Source organism: Grampus griseus, assembly GCF_964374135.1.
Source record: "Grampus griseus genome assembly, chromosome: 17".
In the NCBI taxonomy this organism is placed as follows: domain Eukaryota; kingdom Metazoa; phylum Chordata; class Mammalia; order Artiodactyla; family Delphinidae; genus Grampus; species Grampus griseus.
Genome location: NC_139011.1, coordinates 61,204,221 through 61,226,620, shown reverse-complemented (window position 1 = coordinate 61,226,620; position 22,400 = coordinate 61,204,221). Strand labels below are relative to the sequence as shown.

Here is a 22,400-nt window from a genome sequence, read left to right as displayed (position 1 = left end):
TATTTTCCATGAAGCAAAAGGATAATTGAAATATATACAGTGTGAATACAACAATATTATGAAATGCTATAATACTTTCATTATTATTAACATGTTAATAATTATTATTATTAACATGTAACATGTTGAAGAAATTTATTGATGAAAATGAAAACTGCTTTAGCATCTTTATTTGGGAATTTTATGTAATTTAGTATCCTTATTTTGGAATTTTATGTAATTTCCCTCAGTTCTAAGACATCCCTTTAATACATTTAATGTCATATGCTGTTTTCCTTCTTTCATAAAATTGTTTTCCTTTTTTCATAAGCATCTTACATTTTATGGCATTTTACAGTTGATGAAATGTGGTACTTGAAAATTATTCAATAGAATGTAGCCAACTCTTGCCCTTGACCCCAAATCCAACCTACAAGGTTTTCTAGAAAAAGTGGTTTCTCCATGTGAATACTCTTGACTCTGAAGCCTATTTATAAAATGAATGTCAAATTTATTTCAAAAACCCTCTTTAAGAATGAAAGTGACTTTTTACTTCTGACTTGTAGGAAACTTTATGGTGTACATAAGTTACCCTTTGATTCTTTTTTACGTGATTAAAAATTCGCCAAGTTCTATGGCTCCAAAGAGCCTACCTGTAATAAACAGCTTTCGCCTTCAAAACCACAAAACAGGTCTGAATTGCTGGAGCATTAGAGCTAATTGACTGCCTACTTCAAAGGAAGAACAAGAAAAGTGTGGGCAGTCACAGAAGCAGAGGCAGTGCCAGCAAATCCACCTCTGGAGGTTATGAGCTGTGGCTTGGAGGAGCCGTGCAAAGTTATGGCCTCAGAACTGCTGTTTGCGATTAAGTTGATGGGGAGAGTCTATCCCACAATCTCTCCCTGCTGCTGACACAGAGTCTTTGTTCACATTCAGATTTCTCAAACTGTTGCCAGGGTCAGGCTGAGGTCAGACACCACAGTGATGTATAGAAGAACTTGTCTGGGAATTTCTCTCACACTTAAGACACATACCAGAAACATGAAGAAGAGGATCCTGCAAAAACTGTCTGATGAGACGCAGATGATACTGTAGTTTTTCTTTTCGTACCTTCATAATCTTCGTTTTCTTCTCCTGACGCATAATGTTTTATGAACATGAGTTGGCGATAGCCCTTACAATTTTCTGTCCCCTCCAGATAAGGACATTCAGTAGCACTCTGATGCTTCATTTTCCAGCCCTGGGGGAGAGGTCCAGTAAATCTACTCCAAGAACTCTCGCATCCCTTCTGCCACGGGCCGTCCGTAGGTCGCGGGCCTGACTCTGGATGTCACGTCACGTGTGTGGACTTGGCGGGGACACAGCCTAATCTAGTCATGCTCTCAGCCTCCCAGCCTCCCAAACTGAGCCAGGCCGCTGTCCCCACCCAGCCTGGGCCCCTGCTGGGAGGAGGGAGCCTGGGTTTGATCAGTGATTATCACCGACAGGTGAAAGCAGGCTACAGCCAGGAGGAGGGTTGATTCTTCCTTCTTCAAGTACAATTTCCACATGTATTGAAAGGGAAGCTGCCCCCAAACCCTCCGATGACCCACTCCTCCCCAAGGACCTCCCCTCTGCTTTTGTGCAGTGGCAAAGTGCAAATATGGAATCAAGAGATTTGTATGGTGCCTTTGAGGACTTAACAGTCGAAACAAACTCTGGTTTCAAATGTATTAAGCGTCCTTGTTTTTCCCCTTAGTTTTTTTTGGAGTTTCCCCCATTGAGCCCAGAACTGGCCCCCCTCTGTTGTTTTCTGCTCTCATAGTTGTAGAGCATGGCTGGCAAGTGAGGCACTAAATAGCGATTTTTTCTTTTTTTTTTTGGTGCTCAGCTGCTACATATGACAGTGGATATTTCATTCTGCTGTCAGAACGTTATTAAAAAAACATGGGGTGTGGAGAGGGCCATGATTTCCCCTTTCAATCACTATAGCATTTGCAATGAAAATTTTATGCAGTGTGTAATTTTCAGTTAATGCTTGACACTTAAAATGTCCGGAGCTGCGTTTTGTACGGTTCTTGAAGGGTTAATTGTATCATGTTCTCTGCATAAAAGCTCTGCTTATCAAAAGCAAATAGAAGAGTGTATGCAAATGGGTGTCGATGACCTTTTGCCTTTCCAGGGTTAATTTATATGGTCATTAAAGATTTTATGAAATTGAGTAGCCTGGTGCTTCTAATCCCATTTTACCTTCTTCTCCTAATTTATGTAATTCCTACCTGAACAGGGAAATATGATTTTTATTTTTTGTGCTGCAATGAGAACAGCATGCCATGCTGTGGGGAGTTGTGAGTCTGGTTATCTGGCATTACTCAGATTGCTAAAAATTCATTAAAATGCGACATCAGCACAGTGAGAGACAAATGATCGCAGGATGAAAGAGAACAGTGGGCCTTTCACGGATTAGTGCTACACAGACCCAGCATAGAGGCTAACTGCATAAACAGATTAATCCACCAGCAGCGGCATAGCTAAGATTTACAGAATAATTAAATAGGGTTGAGTTACTATGAGGATTTCCATGTAATCTAGCTGGTGTGAAACCCGTGAATGAGGTGTGGGGTGATGTGGTTGTCATAGAAGTATACCTTCTTCTGTCCTATGCCCTGTATAGCTCCCCCTATAGAAAAAATAAAATAAAATCCCAGTGTAACTGAAGTTTTGAGATCTTACTCTGACAAATTCCAAAGAATTCCTCTGGGGTCTAAGGGCTGAAAGGCAGGAGTAACACCTGTCTTACATTTAACCCATCATTATCACATTATTGAACTAAGAAATTTTTCAGAGAATTTGGTTCATTCTGCCATTTATTCAAGTCCATGCAGCAGTGGGTTCATGTAGCTTAGAAGGTTCTACTATTGAAATTACAAAATTGCCTTACATCCATGTTTCAATCTTTTCTATCTTAAACTGTACTTCTTTGAAAAGATTTCTTTTTAATTTAGTACAGGCACATTTTCTCAGTGGATATAAAAGAAGTTGCTTGAGATTAAAAAATAACAAAACAAGACCTGCATTGGTATAGCCAGCAGGTTCTAATAGTGACTTTTAATAAATTCATGCTCTTTTTTGAGAATGAATGTCTGCAAATGATTCACAAATAACAAAGTTCTTAAATGGTCACATAGTTTATTTTCATGTGTGTTTTTCTAGGGTTTTCCATCCAACTGACTGGTCTGTCTTTCTTAACAGAAGAACAAAGTGAGGAGACAGAAGGAGCTATTAAACCTACAGCCGGGGCTGAGGATGATGAGAAAGACACAAGTGAAAGAGACAATAATGAAAGCAAAAACTCTAATAAAGACTCTGGTAAGATGCTAGAATCTTTCACCTTTCCTTCCCCCACCTCCATTCCCTGCAATCTGCTCTTCCTTCACTGCCCCCCCCCCAAGCTTATTAAAAGCTTTTATTCATTTTAAACTGTCTGAACATTCCCACTACTATTCATTGCATGTGCATTTTGCATGTGATTTCTATCAGTAGCCTCCCATTGACCTATTTTTAATCATAACCATCTGACAGAATAGATGTGGATAAGTTGAAGAATATTGCAGGACGACCAGCGAGATTATTTTTTAATCAAATCAGTTTGTGTGCTTGTAATTTTTTAAGCGCCTTTCATTAATCTTAGCTATACTTGTGATTCCTCTGATGGCATATTAATTTTTCATAAGCACAGGATTAGATATCACTTGAACTTTTTCATTCAATCACATGTGTTCCCCCCCTCCCCAAACCACATAACCTTAAAAATAAATGTTATTTTTCCTTGCTTTTTTACAACTTACACTCAGGAATTTGCCCTTTTTAAGGGCATCTATTTGAGGCATTTCAAACAAAATCCAGTGAAAAAGTTTACAGATGATTCAGCCTAAGAAGAGGAAATATCATTGAGAAGGGATTAGGTGCTGGGTAATTTTGATCTTCTAGAATAGACAAATCCCAGTAATGAAAGCTACTGTCTTTGAAAACAAACCTTCGTGTCATGACATTTACTTGTGCACAAACAAACCCTAGGCCAGCATCTGGTGTGGATACCTAAGGCTTTTTCTGTGTTTGATTTGGCAAATATATGACTTCATCCATGCTTTGTATGTATGAGATGGAAATCTATGGTCCCAATGAATATTACATTGGCTACTTTTGCTGCACGCTATACCTAGTTTTATTATGTTGGACTCATTGAAGCAGAAGAAGTGCTGAAACAGGTTCAAGCCTATTAGTTTCAGGTAGTCATCTATCTTTTCCTTGAATTCCAATGACAGCCGCATCTAAAGAAGCTTGTTTTCTCTGTGAAGACATTGGGTTGGGCAGAAAATATCATTTTCACTTGCAAGTTTATTTAAACCTGAATTATCCCATATTTGTGATTCAGTCTTTGCATATCTAAGTTTTCCATTCCCTTCAAAAATTATTTGAAGGGCCTCCCTGATACCCACCCCACACCGTTCAATGCTGAGTTTGTCTCTGGAGTCCAGTGAGAAGAGTGCCATTTAAATTTGGGTCTAGGATATAGTGGCTAACATATGATTCTAATTTGATTTAAACAAAGAAGATCTAAGGTTGGTTTTGAGCCTAAAGCAATGTAAAAAAAAAAAAAAAAAAAAGATGCCCTAGCTGTATATTAATACAGTTCCTGAGGTCACTGACAAGGAATTTGAAGTACCTTGTGATCAGTTAAGGTCAAGGGTAGTGCCATCTAAGCTTCATTTGAAAAGAACTGGCAATAGCAAGGAAGTCAGTTTAGGTCTAGGATGGACCTCATCAAGGCTAGCTGATGGACTGCTTCAGGGAGGGCAGGATTCTGCTACCTTCAGTGGTGATTTTCTCACAGTGGTGCCAAAAGAGATTGCAGACCATATACCCACCCAACCCCATTCTTCAGAAGAATGTGTAAAACACACAGGACATTGGTGTTCGTTGAGTGTTCACGTAATACATAGGAATGTGACATTGTGCTTGGCTTTAAGTAACTAATACCTTGTAAAGGATGCATTGTGGGAATCTCTTGAAAATGGCTCCAGTCTCACCAATGAGACAAGAGTCTTACTTGGAACATACCACAGATGCAAGGGCTCTATCTCCACCAGCCCAGTTTACTGCTCTACATAAATAATGGGCTCAATCACTCCTTAACGGCCTGATGAGTTATTGTCTTTTCTTGGGCATCTAATTGTACCATCTAGACAGGACTCGGCATGTGAGAGGATACAGACCATTGGATAATGATAGTTTTCTAAAACACATTTTTATCCCTGCAGAAACGCCTCCCCAACTACATCTGTAGGGATAAAAATGGGCTTTCGTACCAACTCAGAGCAATTACTGAGATGCTAATATTTAGCCTTGAAACCTCTCAGACACCAAGACAGTTATTATTGACAACTAACATGAACTTTTAACAAAGTTTTCTGCTTTCTACATTGAATCTGATTAGGTGAAAAAATTATTACGTGGATTTTTTTCCTTGTAAGTATTTCTAATGACTGAATGAGTACTTATGTATATATTGGTTTTCTTCCTGATGTCAGTTATAAATGTCAAAAGTACTGGCAAATTTATAAGTTAATCACTATCTTAATGTGTTAGATGGGAAAACAGTGTGACCCCACTTTAACACAGAATTTTTTAGACAGGAAGGAATTAACACATGTTAGGAAGATGATGTTTGTATAAGCTGTTGTACTGTGTTGCTGACATTAATCTCTAGGACTAGAGCTTTCAAAATGAGACTTGGCAATATGCAAGTTATATTTGTTGAATATTCATTCATAATAGAAAAGCCTCCTAATGCCTCATTTATATTGTCATTTAAATCTAGTGCCACTTTAGATTAATTATAATCCAAATTATAGCTCTGTGCACTACAAGAATTAATATAGAGTTTATCCAGATTAATATATTTGCATTGAAAATGTAATATGTCTCTGCCACGGCTAAGGGGACCACTTTTTAATAAGGGAGTAAACATGAGGAAAGATGGAAATTAACCTTCATTATTGCAATTAAAATTATCCTTTCATTCTAGTCTCATTAGAAAAAATACTGTACTGGTAATTATAATTTAGGCTTATTTGGAGTTGAATACCATCTTCTGTTATATCCAAGTTTTATAGTATTCAAACTTTACCAGATACATTGATTCATAAATAATAACTCAGCATTTTGTTATTTTTTTCAAGATTTGCTTTGAGTACACATGTGTTATTGGATTTTCCTCACTTGTTTTTTTTTTGTTTTTTTTTTTTCCCTCACTTGTTATGAATATAAACCATTTTACAACCTTCTGTATTTTAGGGATTGAAAATTTATTAAGTAGGCAGCATCTGAATTGAAATGAATTATGTCATTTTTATATTAGTAATCTCATGCAAGTTAAATAATCCCATAACTGACAGATAATCATTGGCTCATTTATTTGGCAGTCCTTATTTGTAATTAGGCTTCATGTTTTAGTTAAAAATGCATTAAAATTACATTTTTTTTTGAGGATAGTGTGATGGCCTTAATAACACAAAATGAATTATGATCTCATTTCAAAATTTTGTCTAAGGTAACAAACTGTTTATTTCAAGTAAAGTTGTAAACATAAACTATGAATAATCAGACAACTTAAAACCTTCCTAAAATTAATTGGCCTTTACTTAATATAAGATATTTCTAAGATAAAACAATTCAGAGAAAGACCCCAGAGTTGATTTCCTATAATTTACCAGGGAGGCCATAATACCTGAGATGGTACCCCTTTGAGTAGAAGAGGCATGCATGCATAAAATATAATGTCCCTCATTTTTGCAAGTAATCCTGGTGACCTGTTTTATCTTCAAGAGTCTGTTTTTGTCATATGTTATTGCATCTTAGCATTCTCTGCTGTTGCTGCTGCTTCTTATCAGTGACACACATTTCTGGGGTGCCTAGCTTGAGTTAGGGGGTCTCGACTTTATTTATAACTTCTTCTCAGTTTAAAATAAGATGATCTTTAGGAAGTTCCTAGCTTACATTAAGATCATGGTTTAATTAACTAAGTTAATTAACAAAAAAATCTCGAAGCTGACCCATATATTGGGTGGAATACTATATCCAACAGTTATTTCGATGGCTATGAAATAGTGACCCTAAAATTTAACTCTTGATGCAGTGTGAATGTCCCTAAATTCAAAAGCAATTATATTCTTGATGATATTAATGTACATAAAAATAATATGGATTAATTATATCAAATATGTATACCAGTGTAAAGTCTTAGTAAAATGTTTCAAACCTTGAAATCAATGTTCTTTTGACCTTTATAGTACTACTATTAGAAGATATATGCTTATAAAAATAAGGCCACACTTATACATTGAATAGATTCAGAAGTTTCTGGAAGGTTTATTCTGTTTTTGATGTTCCTAAGGCCTGCAAGCAACAAGAGTTGTGGAAATTCTCATTTACCTTGTGTGTGACAGTCTTTGACACCATAGGGAACTGGACCAATTTATTATTTGGTCATGTCTGATTCTCTCATGTACACAAAAGAATGATAGGGGAATATGACATAGTATTATTTTCTTAAGGAAGCATATTCTTACTCACTATTGGGAAACTTTTGAAGAAAAATCTTCCAGTCTCACAGGAAAAAAGCAGCTGATAGACATTTGCTGACTTAAATGACAATCATTTTCTACAACTTGATCTGACACCTGAATCAGTAAATTTTATTTGCAAACTTTATATATCATATTGTTTTCTTAAGTGTTTATTTTTAACACTTTAAAAATGATAACACAAAATATATTCTGCTTTGAGAATTTTGCTTTAGATGAAAGACATCTTTCTGATACCAGAATTAATTATGAAATAAACATTCTTGTTTTTGACATATCTTTGGATATCAAATACTTGGATCTTGTTTAATAAATGTAATAAAATTCTTTAGTCTATCTCAGATTTAAGTTCATCCAAATTCGATAAATTGTTTTTTCAAATATCTAGAAAGAATCTAAATTTCTCTAAAGTATCTGTATATATAGGACAAATGTACCAATTCAAATAAAATCTAGTGTTTGTAAATCTAGAAATCAGTAGCAGTGCAATTGCTTTGGAAATGTAACACTAATTCTGTACCTACCGCAAACCCCAAGGGAATAAATTATTGTCATTATGTCATTTAAATTCTAGTTTAATTTTGGTCTCCTCAGAGTCAGATTTACTTTTAAATTTCTTTCAGAGTTTGGGATTCCTAAAATTATTTATATGGTACAAAACATGCATCTCCATCCAGGAGAGGAAAAGAATGTATTTTTTGGTTCATTTTTACTTTGTTTCCATAACATCCTTGACCTTATTTTTAAATTAAAACTGGGTTATTTTGCAATAAGGTATAATTTGTTCATTTATATGAACCGTATGTGGATTGAAAAAAAATCAAGATAAATCTTCATGCACAGCATACAATCAGATTACGCCTAGACTCTATATTTACGCGGGGTCTGATAGCAATCAATGGTTTAGCTTCATTGCATTTCAAGATGTATTTGCACCCAGTTGTCCAGTGATAGTGTCCTCACCCTGGAAATAATTTAGTTGCAAATTGACTGGAAGATGGTGAAAATTGAAAGTTAAAATTAGAAATACTCATAATAAACAGCAGAAAAAAGGTCAGATGATGCCGCGCTATGATGAGATTGGAATGGCTGGTAAATGAGGTTTTGTGTTTGTCGTGAGATGTATGTGACATGCCTACCCAATGTCACTGTAATATCCAGCCTCGCAGAGGAGATTATCGGGAAAATTGATGCTGGAAAGAATTTTCTGTTAGATTGGAAAATTAGAATCACACTCTCTCCTTTGATGTGTGTGAGGCTTCTATACATAATGTTGCTCATCTAGGCAAAATTTTAAACCGTCTTTTAACACCGAATATTCAGATTAACCTCATAAAACAATTGTCTTCTTGATTTGGACTACAATGTTATGTGCACAGCCAACTGCTGAAACATCTAAAGCAAAGAATAAATCACAAAAAACAGCAGTGGATATGTAATGTATAATTTTAAAATCCTACATTCACCACGTAAAAACACGGTTTTCATTTGTGAATTACAACTAGTCAGCTCTTCTGAGAATTTTGAAATGTTTTCAGTGTCCCAGAATTTTAGAGAAGAGATAGGTAATTAAACATTAGCAAAAATAATTATTTTCTAACTTAGCATTTGCGAATGGGAGTAGATTTGCTTTAATGTGATAAAGCCGTACTGAGACACCAGAGAGCACGTGTTATTGATGAATCTTTCAAGGTCACCTACGGTTATCAAAATATGAGACAGGAGCACATTTTAAAATATATAAAGTCCACTTGGTTAGGGGACAAAAAGAAGTGTGATTTTTGTCTTTTGAGATTAGCATCATATAAAAGTGCTTTTCTTGTTCTTTGGTAATTCAGTGGATTTAGAGCCAGAGAGATTTGGAAAACATAATTTTTCTGATATCGACATTGTTTAGTCTTTTAAAATTGAAGTGTCCTATTCTTTTTTGGGAATCAGGAATAATCACACCAGAAAAGGAGCTAAAAGTCAGTGTGGCAGGGGGAACCCAGCCACTCCTGCTGGCAAAAGAAGAGGATGTGGCAACAAAAAGATCAAAACCTACAGAGGACAATAAATTCTGTCACGAGCAGGTAAATGTGTTTTCTTTTTCCCTGTACTGTGTAAATATGTTTTTATTATTATTATTATTATTGCCCTTGATAATTTTAGAGCCTCCAAACCATTCCATGCTGTTGAAATGTATGTAGACACTGATTGGCAAGGTAATTAACTCATGGTGTGACTTCTAATGCTCTGAAGTCATCAAAATCCATTAACTAATAGTGACCATGTTTATTCAATATTTTCCAGTTCTATCAGTGTCCTTATTGTAACTACAATAGTAGGGACCAAAGTCGTATCCAGATGCACGTTCTGTCACAGCACTCAGTGCAGCCGGTCATCTGCTGTCCCCTCTGCCAGGACGTCCTCAGCAACAAAATGCACCTCCAGCTGCATCTGACGCATTTGCACAGTGTGTCTCCGGATTGTGTGGAGAAGCTGCTTATGACAGTAAGGATACCAAATGTTGATGCATATGTGACATAATCTCTGTAAAGGTATCAACACAAAATCTGTAATTATTGTTTGATAGAAATTTATTTCTTCTGTGTAAGAGCATCAAGCTCTTACTGATTGTGTGGTAGGAATCACAAGTAAAGGCCCCTTTGTTGTCTCTTGTGCTTTGGAATAAACCCCAAATATGATACAAGGCATAGCTTATTCAATTACACAGATTTTGCTGACTTCTTCTCATGCCTGTAATGTTAATCAAATGATTCATGTGGGTACCTTGAGTTTCATATTTTCTTGGCTATCATTTCTTGGTTACAAAAACTTTCAAACCATATTTCTTAAATGTTTTCAATTTTTGTTGGAGTATAGTTGATTTACAATGTTGTGTTAGTTTCAGGTGTACAGCAAAGTGAATCAGTTATACATATACACTTATGGATATACATATCCACTCTTTTTTAGATTCTTTTCCTATATAGGCCATTACAGAGTATTGAGTAGAGTTCCCTGTGCTATACAGTAGATCCTTATTAGTTATAAACCATATTTTTAAAAAAAAGAAAAGAAGAACACTGCATCACAATGGCATTGATCCGAAATTTGAAGGGAGAGCATTGGCCTGTAAGAGTCACAGAATGTCCCTGCTTTGGTTGGAAAGATGTAACTGGGATATGCTACTAACCAAGGACAGATGTGACGGAGTCTGTGATTTCTGGGGTACCTTTGCCATGAACACCTTTGGTTTTCACAGGTGCCTGTCCCTGATGTGATGATGCCCAACAGCTTGCTACTGCCAGCAGCCACCTCTGAGAAGTCAGAGCGGGACACACCTGCAGCCATCCCAGCCGAGGGGGCCGGGAAATATTCAGGTATGCCAGCATCGGACCAAGATCTGCACAAGACACACTCAGGGCCTTGCATCTGTGATGTTGGTCCAGCATTATTACTATCAAAGAATTTTTTTTTTTTTTTAAATCACAGGGGAAAAAAAGTATGGCATTTCCAAAAGCCCTAGTTTCTAAGGCATATTTAATATCTAGTTATCTGTAAACTTCCCTTGGGGGACCTAAGTATCAATGACCAGGAATATTTTGTGTGTTCTAATGACTGAACATGCCGGTTATGGCCCTGGCTGTCACGCCGCTGGTAGCATACTATAATTACCTTTGACTTATCTTCTTCCCTATGCTGAAATTCCTTGAGGTCAGGGGTGATTTCTGATTCACCTTTATACCCCAGGGCCCAGTACAGTGCTTGCCATATAGTAGTTGCTCAAATAAATATTTCTTCAGCAACTCAATTAAGCAGAAACCTTTAGAAGCTCCTACTTAACAATATTCATTGGCGTTTGAACTGTAGACTTCCTTCCTATAAGCGATGTTTATGCTTTATTGACACAGGTGAAAGTCCAATGGATGACAAAAGCATGGCAGGTCTTGACGATTCAAAGGCTGGTGTGGAAATAAAGAGTGAGGGGCAGAAACCAACTAAAGAACCCACAGAAGTGCCGGAATGGAATAAAAACAGCAGTAAGGATATGAAAATCTCCGACACACTGCAGGATCAATTAAGCGAACCCCAAAAACGGCAACCACTCTCTGTTTCGGACCGCCATGTTTACAAGTATCGCTGTAACCATTGTAGCTTGGCTTTTAAGACTATGCAGAAGCTTCAGATACATTCCCAGTATCATGCGATTCGGGCCGCTACGATGTGTAACCTGTGCCAGCGTAGTTTCCGTACATTCCAGGCTTTAAAAAAACACTTGGAAGCAGGCCACCCCGAACTGAGTGAAGCTGAACTTCAACAGCTGTATGCCTCCTTGCCCGTGAATGGTGAACTGTGGGCAGAGAGTGAAACTATGGCCCAGGATGACCAGGCCCTAGAGCAGGAAATGGAGAGGGAGTACGAGGCAGACCATGAGGGGAAGGCAAGTCCAGCAGGAAGTGACAGTAGCTCTATTCCGGATGACATGGGCTCTGAACCAAAGCGGACCTTACCTTTTAGAAAAGGGCCAAATTTCACGATGGAAAAATTCCTCGATCCATCTCGCCCATATAAATGTACAGTGTGTAAAGAGTCGTTCACCCAAAAGAACATTCTCTTGGTCCATTATAATTCAGTGTCTCACCTGCATAAGTTGAAAAAGGTTTTGCAAGAAGCTTCCAGCCCTGTTCCTCAAGAAACCAACAGCAGCACAGATAACAAGCCCTACAAGTGCAGCATCTGCAACGTTGCATACAGCCAAAGTTCGACCTTGGAAATCCACATGAGATCCGTGCTCCACCAGACAAAGGCAAGGGCTGCAAAGCTGGAGCCCAGCAGTCACGTGGCCGGTGGGCACGGCGTCGGAGCCAACGTTAATAGTCCCAGCCAAGGGATGCTAGATTCCATGAGTTTAGCAGCAGTAAGCAGCAAAGATGCCCACTTAGATGCCAAAGAATTAAATAAAAAGCAAACTCCGGAATTAATCTCTGCTCAACCTACGCATCACCCGCCGCAGTCACCAGCACAGCTTCAGCTGCAGCTGCAGCACGAGTTGCAACAGCAAGCTGCGTTCTTTCAGCCTCAGTTTCTCAACCCCGCCTTTCTGCCTCATTTTCCTATGACTCCGGAAGCGCTGCTGCAGTTTCAGCAGCCTCAGTTTCTCTTTCCATTCTACATCCCCGGGACGGAGTTCAGCTTGGGGCCAGATTTGGGCCTGCCGGGCTCTGCTGCCTTCGGGATGCATGGCATGACTGGAATGGCCGGGTCCTTGCTTGAAGACTTGAAGCAGCAGATTCAAACCCAACATCACGTTGGCCAAACTCAACTCCAGATACTTCAGCAACAAGCACAGCAGTACCAAGCCATACAGCCCCAGCTTCAGTCTCAAAAGCCGCCGCCACCGCTGCCGCAGCAGCAGCAGCAGGCCGGCAAATTATTAAAACAAGAGCAAACCGCCGCGGCCAGTGCCGACTGCCCCATCATGAAGGACATACCCTCTTACAAGGAGGCGGAAGAGGTTGCTGAAAAGCAAGACAAGCCAAAGCAAGAGCTCATTAGTGAAGGCGAAGGGCTCAAAGAAGGCAAAGATGGAAAGAAGCAAAAATCCTTGGAACCGTCCATCCCGCCGCCCCGAATCGCTTCAGGGGCCCGAGGAAATGCAGCCAAAGCGTTACTGGAAAACTTCGGTTTTGAGCTGGTCATTCAGTATAATGAGAACAGGCAGAAGGTACAGAAGAAGGGCAAGAGTGGGGAAGGGGAGAGTACCGAGAAGCTGGAATGTGGAACGTGTGGGAAGTTGTTCTCCAACGTCCTTATTCTAAAAAGCCACCAAGAACACGTACACGGCCAGTTTTTTCCATATGGAGCGCTAGAAAAATTTGCTCGTCAGTACAGGGAGGCCTACGATAAGCTTTATCCCATTTCGCCATCTTCCCCAGAAACACCCCCGCCCCCCCCTCCGCCTCCACCGCTGCCTCCAGCCCCTCCGCAGGCTCCTTCCCTGGGGCCTGTGAAACTGCCAGGCGGGGTCTCCGCTCCGCTCCAAGCCCCACCGCCCACTCCCCCGCCGCCCCCACCGCCCCCACCTCCCCCACCGCCCCCACCTCCCCCTCCCCCATCTGCTCCCCCGCAGGTCCAGCTGCCCGTGTCCCTGGACCTTCCGCTCTTTCCTTCCATCATGATGCAGCCCGTGCAGCATCCTGCGCTTCCTCCCCAGCTCGCCCTGCAGCTGCCCCAGATGGACACTCTCTCGGCCGATCTCACTCAGCTCTGCCAGCAGCAGCTCGGATTAGATCCCAATTTCCTGAGGCATTCTCAGTTCAAACGCCCACGGACAAGAATTACAGACGACCAACTGAAAATCCTGAGGGCTTATTTTGACATCAATAATTCTCCGAGTGAAGAACAGATCCAAGAAATGGCGGAGAAGTCTGGCCTCTCTCAAAAGGTTATCAAGCACTGGTTTCGAAATACGCTTTTTAAGGAGCGGCAGAGGAATAAGGATTCGCCCTACAACTTCAGTAACCCTCCCATAACAGTTTTGGAAGATATCAGAATCGACCCCCAGCCCTCCTCTTTAGAACACTACAAATCTGATGCATCCTTCAGTAAAAGGTCGTCGAGAACCAGGTTTACGGACTACCAGCTTAGGGTTCTTCAAGACTTTTTTGACACAAACGCTTACCCAAAAGATGACGAAATAGAACAACTTTCTACCGTTCTCAATCTGCCTACCCGGGTTATTGTTGTATGGTTCCAGAATGCTCGTCAGAAGGCACGGAAGAGTTACGAGAATCAAGCAGAAGCTAAAGACAATGAGAAAAGAGAACTTACTAATGAGCGGTATATTCGAACGAGCAACATGCAGTACCAGTGTAAAAAGTGCAATGTGGTTTTCCCCAGGATCTTTGACTTGATTACGCATCAGAAAAAGCAGTGTTACAAGGACGAAGATGATGATGCCCAAGATGAAAGCCAAACCGAAGACTCCATGGACGCCACGGATCAGGTGGTGTATAAGCATTGCACAGCGTCTGGCCAAACGGAGGCACCCAAAAACGCTCCTGCCCCGGCGGCAAGTTCTGGCTCTGGGACTAGCACCCCGCTGATCCCGTCACCCAAACCGGAACCGGAGAAGACGTCTCCAAAACCCGAATATCCCGCAGAAAAGCCAAAGCAGAGTGACCCCTTGCCCCCTTCTCAAGGCGCCAAACCAGCGCTGCTCTCAGCATCCACTTCCTCAGACCCGCCGCCGGCCTCGGCCGCTCCGCCGCAGACACCAAAACAACCCCAGCTTATGGGAAGACCTCCCTCGGCCTCTCAAACCCCGGTCCCTTCCAGTCCGCTGCAGATTTCCATGACTTCTCTCCAGAACAGTCTACCTCCACAGTTACTACAGTACCAATGTGATCAGTGCACAGTTGCCTTCCCGACTCTGGAACTCTGGCAGGAACATCAGCACATGCACTTCCTGGCTGCTCAGAACCAATTCCTGCACTCCCCGTTCTTGGAACGGCCCATGGACATGCCCTACATGATATTCGACCCCAACAATCCACTGATGACTGGACAGCTGCTGAGTGGTTCTCTCACACAGATGCCCCCTCAGACCACTTCCTCCCACCCCACAGCCCAGGCCACAGCTGCTGCTTCCCTTAAAAGGAAACTGGATGATAAAGAAGACAATAACTGCAGTGAAAAGGAAGGCGGCAATAGCGGTGAAGACCAACACCGTGATAAACGCTTGAGAACCACCATCACCCCTGAACAACTGGAAATTCTCTATGAAAAATACTTATTGGATTCCAATCCTACCCGGAAAATGCTTGATCATATTGCACGTGAAGTGGGGCTCAAGAAAAGAGTCGTGCAAGTCTGGTTCCAGAACACACGAGCGCGAGAAAGGAAGGGCCAGTTCCGGGCAGTGGGTCCAGCCCAGTCTCATAAACGGTGTCCCTTTTGCCGAGCCCTGTTTAAGGCGAAGTCAGCCTTAGAAAGCCACATTCGCTCCCGGCACTGGAATGAAGGAAAGCAGGCAGGTTACAGCTTGCCACCAAGCCCTTTAATATCAACAGAAGATGGGGGAGAAAGCCCCCAGAAATACATTTATTTTGATTATCCATCTCTGCCATTAACTAAAATTGATCTCTCAAGTGAGAATGAATTGGCTTCTACAGTGTCAACACCTGTTAGCAAAACAGCAGAGCTGTCGCCGAAGAATCTTTTAAGCCCTTCTTCTTTCAAAGCAGAATGTCCTGAGGATGCAGAGAATTTAAACGCCCCTCCTGCTGAGGCTGGGTATGATCAAAATAAAACTGACTTTGATGAGACTTCGTCAATTAATACGGCGATCAGTGACGCCACCACCGGAGATGAGGGAAACGCGGAAATGGAAAGCACCACGGGAAGTTCTGGAGATGTGAAGCCAGCTCTATCTCCTAAAGAGCCGAAAACTCTCGACACTTTGCCAAAAACAGCAACCACACCCACCACGGAGGTCTGCGATGAAAAATTTCTCTTTTCTCTCACGAGTCCCTCAATATCTTTCAACGATAAAGACGGTGACCATGACCAAAGCTTTTATATCACGGATGACCCCGATGACAATGCTGACCGCAGTGAAACGTCCAGCATAGCTGACCCGAGTTCACCAAATCCATTTGGATCCAGCAATCCTTTCAAATCCAAAAGTAACGATCGACCAGGTCACAAGCGTTTCAGAACCCAGATGAGCAATCTTCAACTCAAGGTTCTCAAGGCTTGCTTTAGTGACTACCGAACTCCAACCATGCAAGAATGTGAAATGCTAGGGAATGAGATTGGTCTGCCCAAACGCGTGGTCCAGGTGTGGTTCCAGAATGCAAGGGCAAAGGAAAAGAAATTTAAAATTAACATAGGGAAGCCTTTCATGATCAATCAGAGTGGCACAGAAGGCACCAAACCAGAGTGTACCCTCTGTGGGGTGAAGTACTCCGCCCGCTTGTCCATCAGAGATCATATTTTCTCCAAACAGCACATTTCAAAAGTGAGGGAGACCGTTGGGAGTCAGCTTGATCGGGAGAAAGATTACTTGGCTCCGACGACCGTTCGACAGCTGATGGCACAGCAGGAACTTGACCGTATAAAGAAAGCTTCAGATGTGCTGGGCTTAGCGGTACAGCAGCCAGGCATGATGGACAGCAGCTCCCTTCATGGCATCAGTCTGCCAGCAGCCTATCCAGGACTCCCCGGCCTCCCCCCAGTCCTTCTCCCTGGAATGAACGGTCCATCCTCCTTGTCTGGATTTCCACAAAATTCAAACAGTAAGTCATTTCAAGGAGAGTCTGTCTAATTAATTAATTAATATTAGGGAGCCAATGACATACAACCAAGAACAGGGTATGTTGGATCTCTTTTAATTTCAGTAAGTGAAACCATTATGTTATTTGAAATATATATTTTAGTGGCTATAGTTAATAACTTATAGAAATAAGCCAACCTGTACATATGCAGAAAAACAAAGACAAGGTAGATCAGAGTCTCAGAAATATATTATTTATATCATTATATCTTTATATTTTAGAAACATTCCTTTAATATACTCATTTCAAAACTGATTTCAAATGGCATTTCAGCACAGGCACGTGGCACAAAATTTGGTATACATATTAAGAAAGTGAAGCATTAAGTAATATATCCATTGGTTTCCTAATTTATGTAATTTCCAAGAGACACTGATTTTTTTTCTTTTGGCTTTGTACTTTTGGGGTTTCTTATCCCCCTTAAATGCCAGGAAGTTCAAAAGCTAAGGGCCCTCTAGCCACAGGAATTCCCCCGCATTACACCTAGGAGGTAATAAAGCATATATTTGTAAAGTTTAACTACTAAAAATATGACTTTTGTGATCATTTGTAACTTAGTATTGCTATATGATTTTGCTTTTAGTAGTATTCATTTTGTTACTTGTTATTTATGTAAATTTAGAACCTTAAAAATACATTTATATTACTCCATACCTTTCCACCACCACCCCTAGCCTAGATTTATAATAAAGACAGACCAAAATGGTAAAACTGTTTGAGGCAATCCCCGATGAAGAATCCAATTCTGTGTTTATCAAGAGAAATGCAATTTGTATAGTTTAGGTTCTGTGAGTAAGTATAGGTATCCAATTATCTTAGGCTGAAAAAACTTGAAGATAGTGTGCTAGACATCCATGTAGCTACACATATAACACAAGTTGTATATTATCCAAAATGGAAAAAAAAATGCTTCTAGTTTCTTCTTTAAAGTAAGTTTTATTTTCCAAATTAACAGTACATTTTTTAAAATTTTTTACAAGGAAATTATGACATTCCAAACAGACATCTAGAATGAACTAATTACATTTATCTAGAAAGTTTCCAAAAACACAAAAGGAAAGCTTTCTTTTCATTTTCCAAATTGGACTTTTACATAAATTTCAAACTTTTCAATTTCAATCTTCACTTATGGCGATTTACATTTTAATGTGACTCTGGAAGATATTCCCATTTTAACTTTTATTTTGGGAGACATGAAAACAATGATATCAAATGACCCTTTGGCTACTGATAGCTCGTCTGATTGGTTCCCTGTCCAGAATGACTTGTTGGCATTAGAGAGAAGCAGAATGAATCTGCACATATAAAAAGTTTTACCAAGAAAATTTCTGCGAGGTCCTTTCCTTTAACTATCACACCAGCTACCTTCCCCTGCCCGCCTATGAAGGTATTAGTCTTCTAGTCTCACTTTGTATATCACTGTAATTATTAATTGACATCTAGAAAAATGTCTTATGTAGAAAGACTCCTGTGATCAGTTACATAAAATAGAGCTTTTCCACATAATGTCTAATGTGGAAAAATTCCATGAGCACTTATATATAAATTTTATAATTATGTAAAATAGAATAAAGTTTGATATTTACAATTGGCTAAGAACACTTGAAGTATCTGTGCCTTTAATGTATAAGTCAGCTTTGATTGAGGATCCTATGTAGTCACCCCACTAAGTGGTGGTCAGAACATCTTGTTTTTCTCTCCACTGGATCAGAAGGCCTTTGCTTGGACAACAGGTCCTTCCCTGACTACCCTTCTGGTTTGTCACTCTGAAACTGGTACCCTGAGGGCCTGTACAAGAGAAAGCCAGGAGGGAGGAGAGAGAAGATATTTATGAAATATTTCCTAAACTTTCTCCTCATTCTACACACCATAAATATAATTTACATCCTCCCCCTGAAATATAGGCCCTTTTTATAACTCTCAGAATTGTGGGAAGATGTTAGAGGCAGGCCCTCCTCAGAGAGCACTATTTTTAAATGCATCAGGTACTGAGGGCACCACGTATCTGCTGCTTCATTAAACCATGGACCAAAACAGACCGGAGAGTGTTATAAAGAGAAAAGGTCCAGGAACATACCTACTGGAATTTGCAATTTCTCTTGAATTAGTTCTTTGTTTGTGAAGGAGTTTAAACATTAGCACAGCAGAGTTATCAGCAGGATCCCATCTGAGAGCCTGAATTCCCACACTTCCAGCTCACATCTCTTTTAGGTTAATTGATCTGTGGTGGGTAAAGCTGAATATTTTAATCATCTCATGGAGTAGAGCTGTGGCTCTCCATCTTTCTATCAGCATCTTTCTACTGTATTATTTTTCATCAAACAAATATCTCCATTGCTCTATGGAAGAAATAGACAGACCAGCTAGGTGAAATAAAAGAAGAAAATTGCTTCATAAGTAAAATATGTCTGTATCTCTCCCATGCCCTGGGCTCTTGTAACAGTTTGTTATCTATATGAATAAACTTTGACCATATGATGTGTTCACCTTGGTCCCATTTTAATGGGATTTAGTTATGGAAAAGCCTTCATTTTAAAGACACCCCCATCCCTCTGAAGGTAGATTTCAAGGTTTTGTTCCTAAGAAAATCACTAAAAAGGGACTCCATTGAATGAGATATGCTGTAAAGTAAGTAATAAGTGTGATTCCGAAGGCTACACCCCAAAATTGACTTAATTGCAGTGTACATGTTCAGTTTTAGCATTTATCAACCTCTAAATTTCCTGATTTAAATACCCATTTTACTCCTTTTTTTGGTGAAATTCCTGTTCTGTTTTAGCAGCTTTAATTCTCATAAAACCTCCTTACCATACTTCCAAGAAATCTTCAAATTATTTAGTCTTTCAAGATCACAAAGAAAACCCTTTGAAGAGTAATATCCATCATGTGTGCCTGCTTTCTGAACAATGACTCAGCCCTGTGTTCAGTATCACTACTTACTATCATTCATGTTTGATAAAATAAATTATTTTATACTAAAAAATTTTTCCACAATTGTCTTTTTCTATCATGATCATATGCAAAAAGGGAAAGTGACAATAGAAAATCACATGCCTGTACACCTGGAAAAAGAAACCTTTAAATTTACATTTTATCCTTTAGGATGTTAGCTTCTTTTGGTTAGGAAAATAATTTGATTTTCTATTTTTAATGTATTTACTTTATTGTTTTAAGCAGTGTCTGATTTTTATATGTTCCATTAGTCTTTGGAAATACTGCCTAACCCAATCCCTTAAATGGAACTTTAGAACATGGCTTTTGCATTTTTCTCATACTTCAGTGTAATTTACTAGCACTTTTGGGGTAAATCTAGATAAGAGTAGGTCTTTAATAATTTTAGCACAATTGTCTTTGGCCCATGTAATTAATTAGTTTTATTTTCCACCTCAATACTAAATTTTTCCTCTGGGACACCTAGATCAAAGCAACTTGGGGAAAAGACACTACCTCTGCGTTCATGGTGAGACAGGCATTTTCTTCTGAAAAGCATTACTTTGGGGAATAGGCAGCTGTTTCAGGAAAACAAAACCAAATAAAATGATGGTAAAAACTTTCATCTCTCTGTGAAATTTCAGAGAATTGGAGCAGGAGTTAGGGAACAGGAAAGAATGTAACTTTGTAGTTACCACCACTTATTTTGCATCCTGATTACTGTTCAGTTTTTCTCTTCTATATGTGGTTTTCATATATCAGTTGACTACTGAACTTTCGACTGCAAACTTCTACAAGTTTATGTCTTTTATTAGTAGAGCCAATGTACATTATTCATTATCCTTAATCTGTATCTTTTTTCCTGAAACTTTTACTTAACAGCTGATTATTTAAGTCAGCTTATTCCTCAAGATGTTGCATTCTTAAAAACCTCTGGTAGTCTTTAACTACAGTAGTTAGGATTCCTATAGCAGTCTTCTAAAAATTTTCATTACTTCATTATATGACCTCTAGATAGGAATTTGTAGACCTCATCTGATGGGAAAGCCTGAGTCAACAGCTACTGATCTACTTGCTTTCTAACTACCACTGCTATTTTTTTGTCTTAGTTCCTTAAAATTTCTCTTGCCTTAAATTCTCACGTCAGAGAGATAGGTGAGCCAGCAATTTCTTTAGATTTAGGGGGGAAAGAGCTTAGGTGGAAAGGGGTGCAATTATTGAGTACGAAGTCTAGATGTACTAGACCCAGAAATAAGGTAGGCTTTATGAGTCGGCAGAAGAAGCTGGCTACCAACATAATGTCATCCTGACAATGCAAGGAAGGACCTTCTGTCCTTAGTAAAACTTCTTCTGCCGGAATCACTCATGCCTGAAATTCTGTAATTAGGTATTAATTCTTCTGACTTAATACATTATCCTCTGTTAAGTGGAAAGTAGCATAGAATATCATGAAATCAGAATATCATAGCAGAAGAAACCTCAAGTTATCGAATCTAGTATATATTGATCCTTTTCAAAAATAAGTGTATTTATATCTCTGGGTTTTTTCTTGCAAATAAAATTTTATAGAGGGGCAAGTAGAAAGCAGATCAAGATACCAGGCATCATAGTGTAGGAATAAAGGCAAGGGAGTTGTTGGTTTGGGCCCCCAAAAGCAACTCCATTGCTTCACAGTTTTGGGCTGTGTCTAAGTCCCATGGAATCCGAGAAGTCTATCATTATAATTTTTTATTTATTTTTTATTTTTTTGCGGTACGCGGGCCGCTCACCGCTGTGGCCTCTCCCATTGCGGAGCACAGGCTCCGGACGCGCAGGCTCAGCGGCCATGGCTCACGGGCCCAGCCGCTCCGCGGCATGTGGGATCCTCCCGGACCGGGGCACGAACCCGCGTCCCCTGCATCGGCAGGCAGACTCTCAACCACTGCGCCACCAGGGAAGCCCTATCATTCTAAATTGGATTAAAGATCCAGGAATTTACCGATTCATTCCTACCATACCCCTGCCAATCTTAAGCCATTTTCTTTTAAATTTATTTTGAATGTGTCATCCATTCTTCTGTAAAATGTAGATACTTTTTATCAGTTTCTCCTGGAAATACAATGTTATTATTTTCAAGGATTGTTTTTTTCATTTTTAATATTCCAACTGTTTAACATTTGAAATTGATTCAGTTAGACAGGAAGATGAATTTAAGTGGCAGCTATAAAATTTTAGTTGCCCCACCTCCATATCTACCATCGAGTTGTATATTTCTGTCTATCAAGTCACTTCACAGCTCTAGGACTCAATTTTCTTAAAAACATGGAAATTTTTAGCATCTGTCCCTACTTACTATTGAGGATATTGGGAGACTATTCTCGAACATGATGGATATTCCTTAGAGATTATTACTAATACAACTACAGAAATTATTTCAAAGCAGATCAGAGAAGACTTGGGTGTGGAAAGGTTAAAAAGAAGAGCAGCCAGTAATAAGCTAGGCTAATTGACGGTAATATGATAATGATTGGGGTCAAGTTGAGAGTGATGTTGAGCACTTGAG

At 39.7% G+C, this 22,400-nt stretch overlaps 1 protein-coding gene across 2 annotated transcripts in view; it reads left to right on the top strand.

Annotated features, from left to right (window-relative positions):
- The window catches only part of ZFHX4 (zinc finger homeobox 4), a gene marked incomplete at its 5' end in the record, with an annotated part of 158,929 nt that overhangs the window by 130,948 nt on the left and 5,581 nt on the right, over positions 1–22,400 (top strand). For both annotated transcript variants that reach the window (XM_082674627.1, XM_082674626.1), the window contains 5 exons: positions 3,211–3,327; positions 9,543–9,676; positions 9,897–10,097; positions 10,852–10,969; positions 11,501–16,888. In XM_082674627.1, the coding sequence (XP_082530753.1) occupies positions 3,211–3,327; positions 9,543–9,676; positions 9,897–10,097; positions 10,852–10,969; positions 11,501–16,888 (5,958 nt within the window). The remainder of the gene's footprint in view (positions 1–3,210; positions 3,328–9,542; positions 9,677–9,896; positions 10,098–10,851; positions 10,970–11,500; positions 16,889–22,400) is intronic.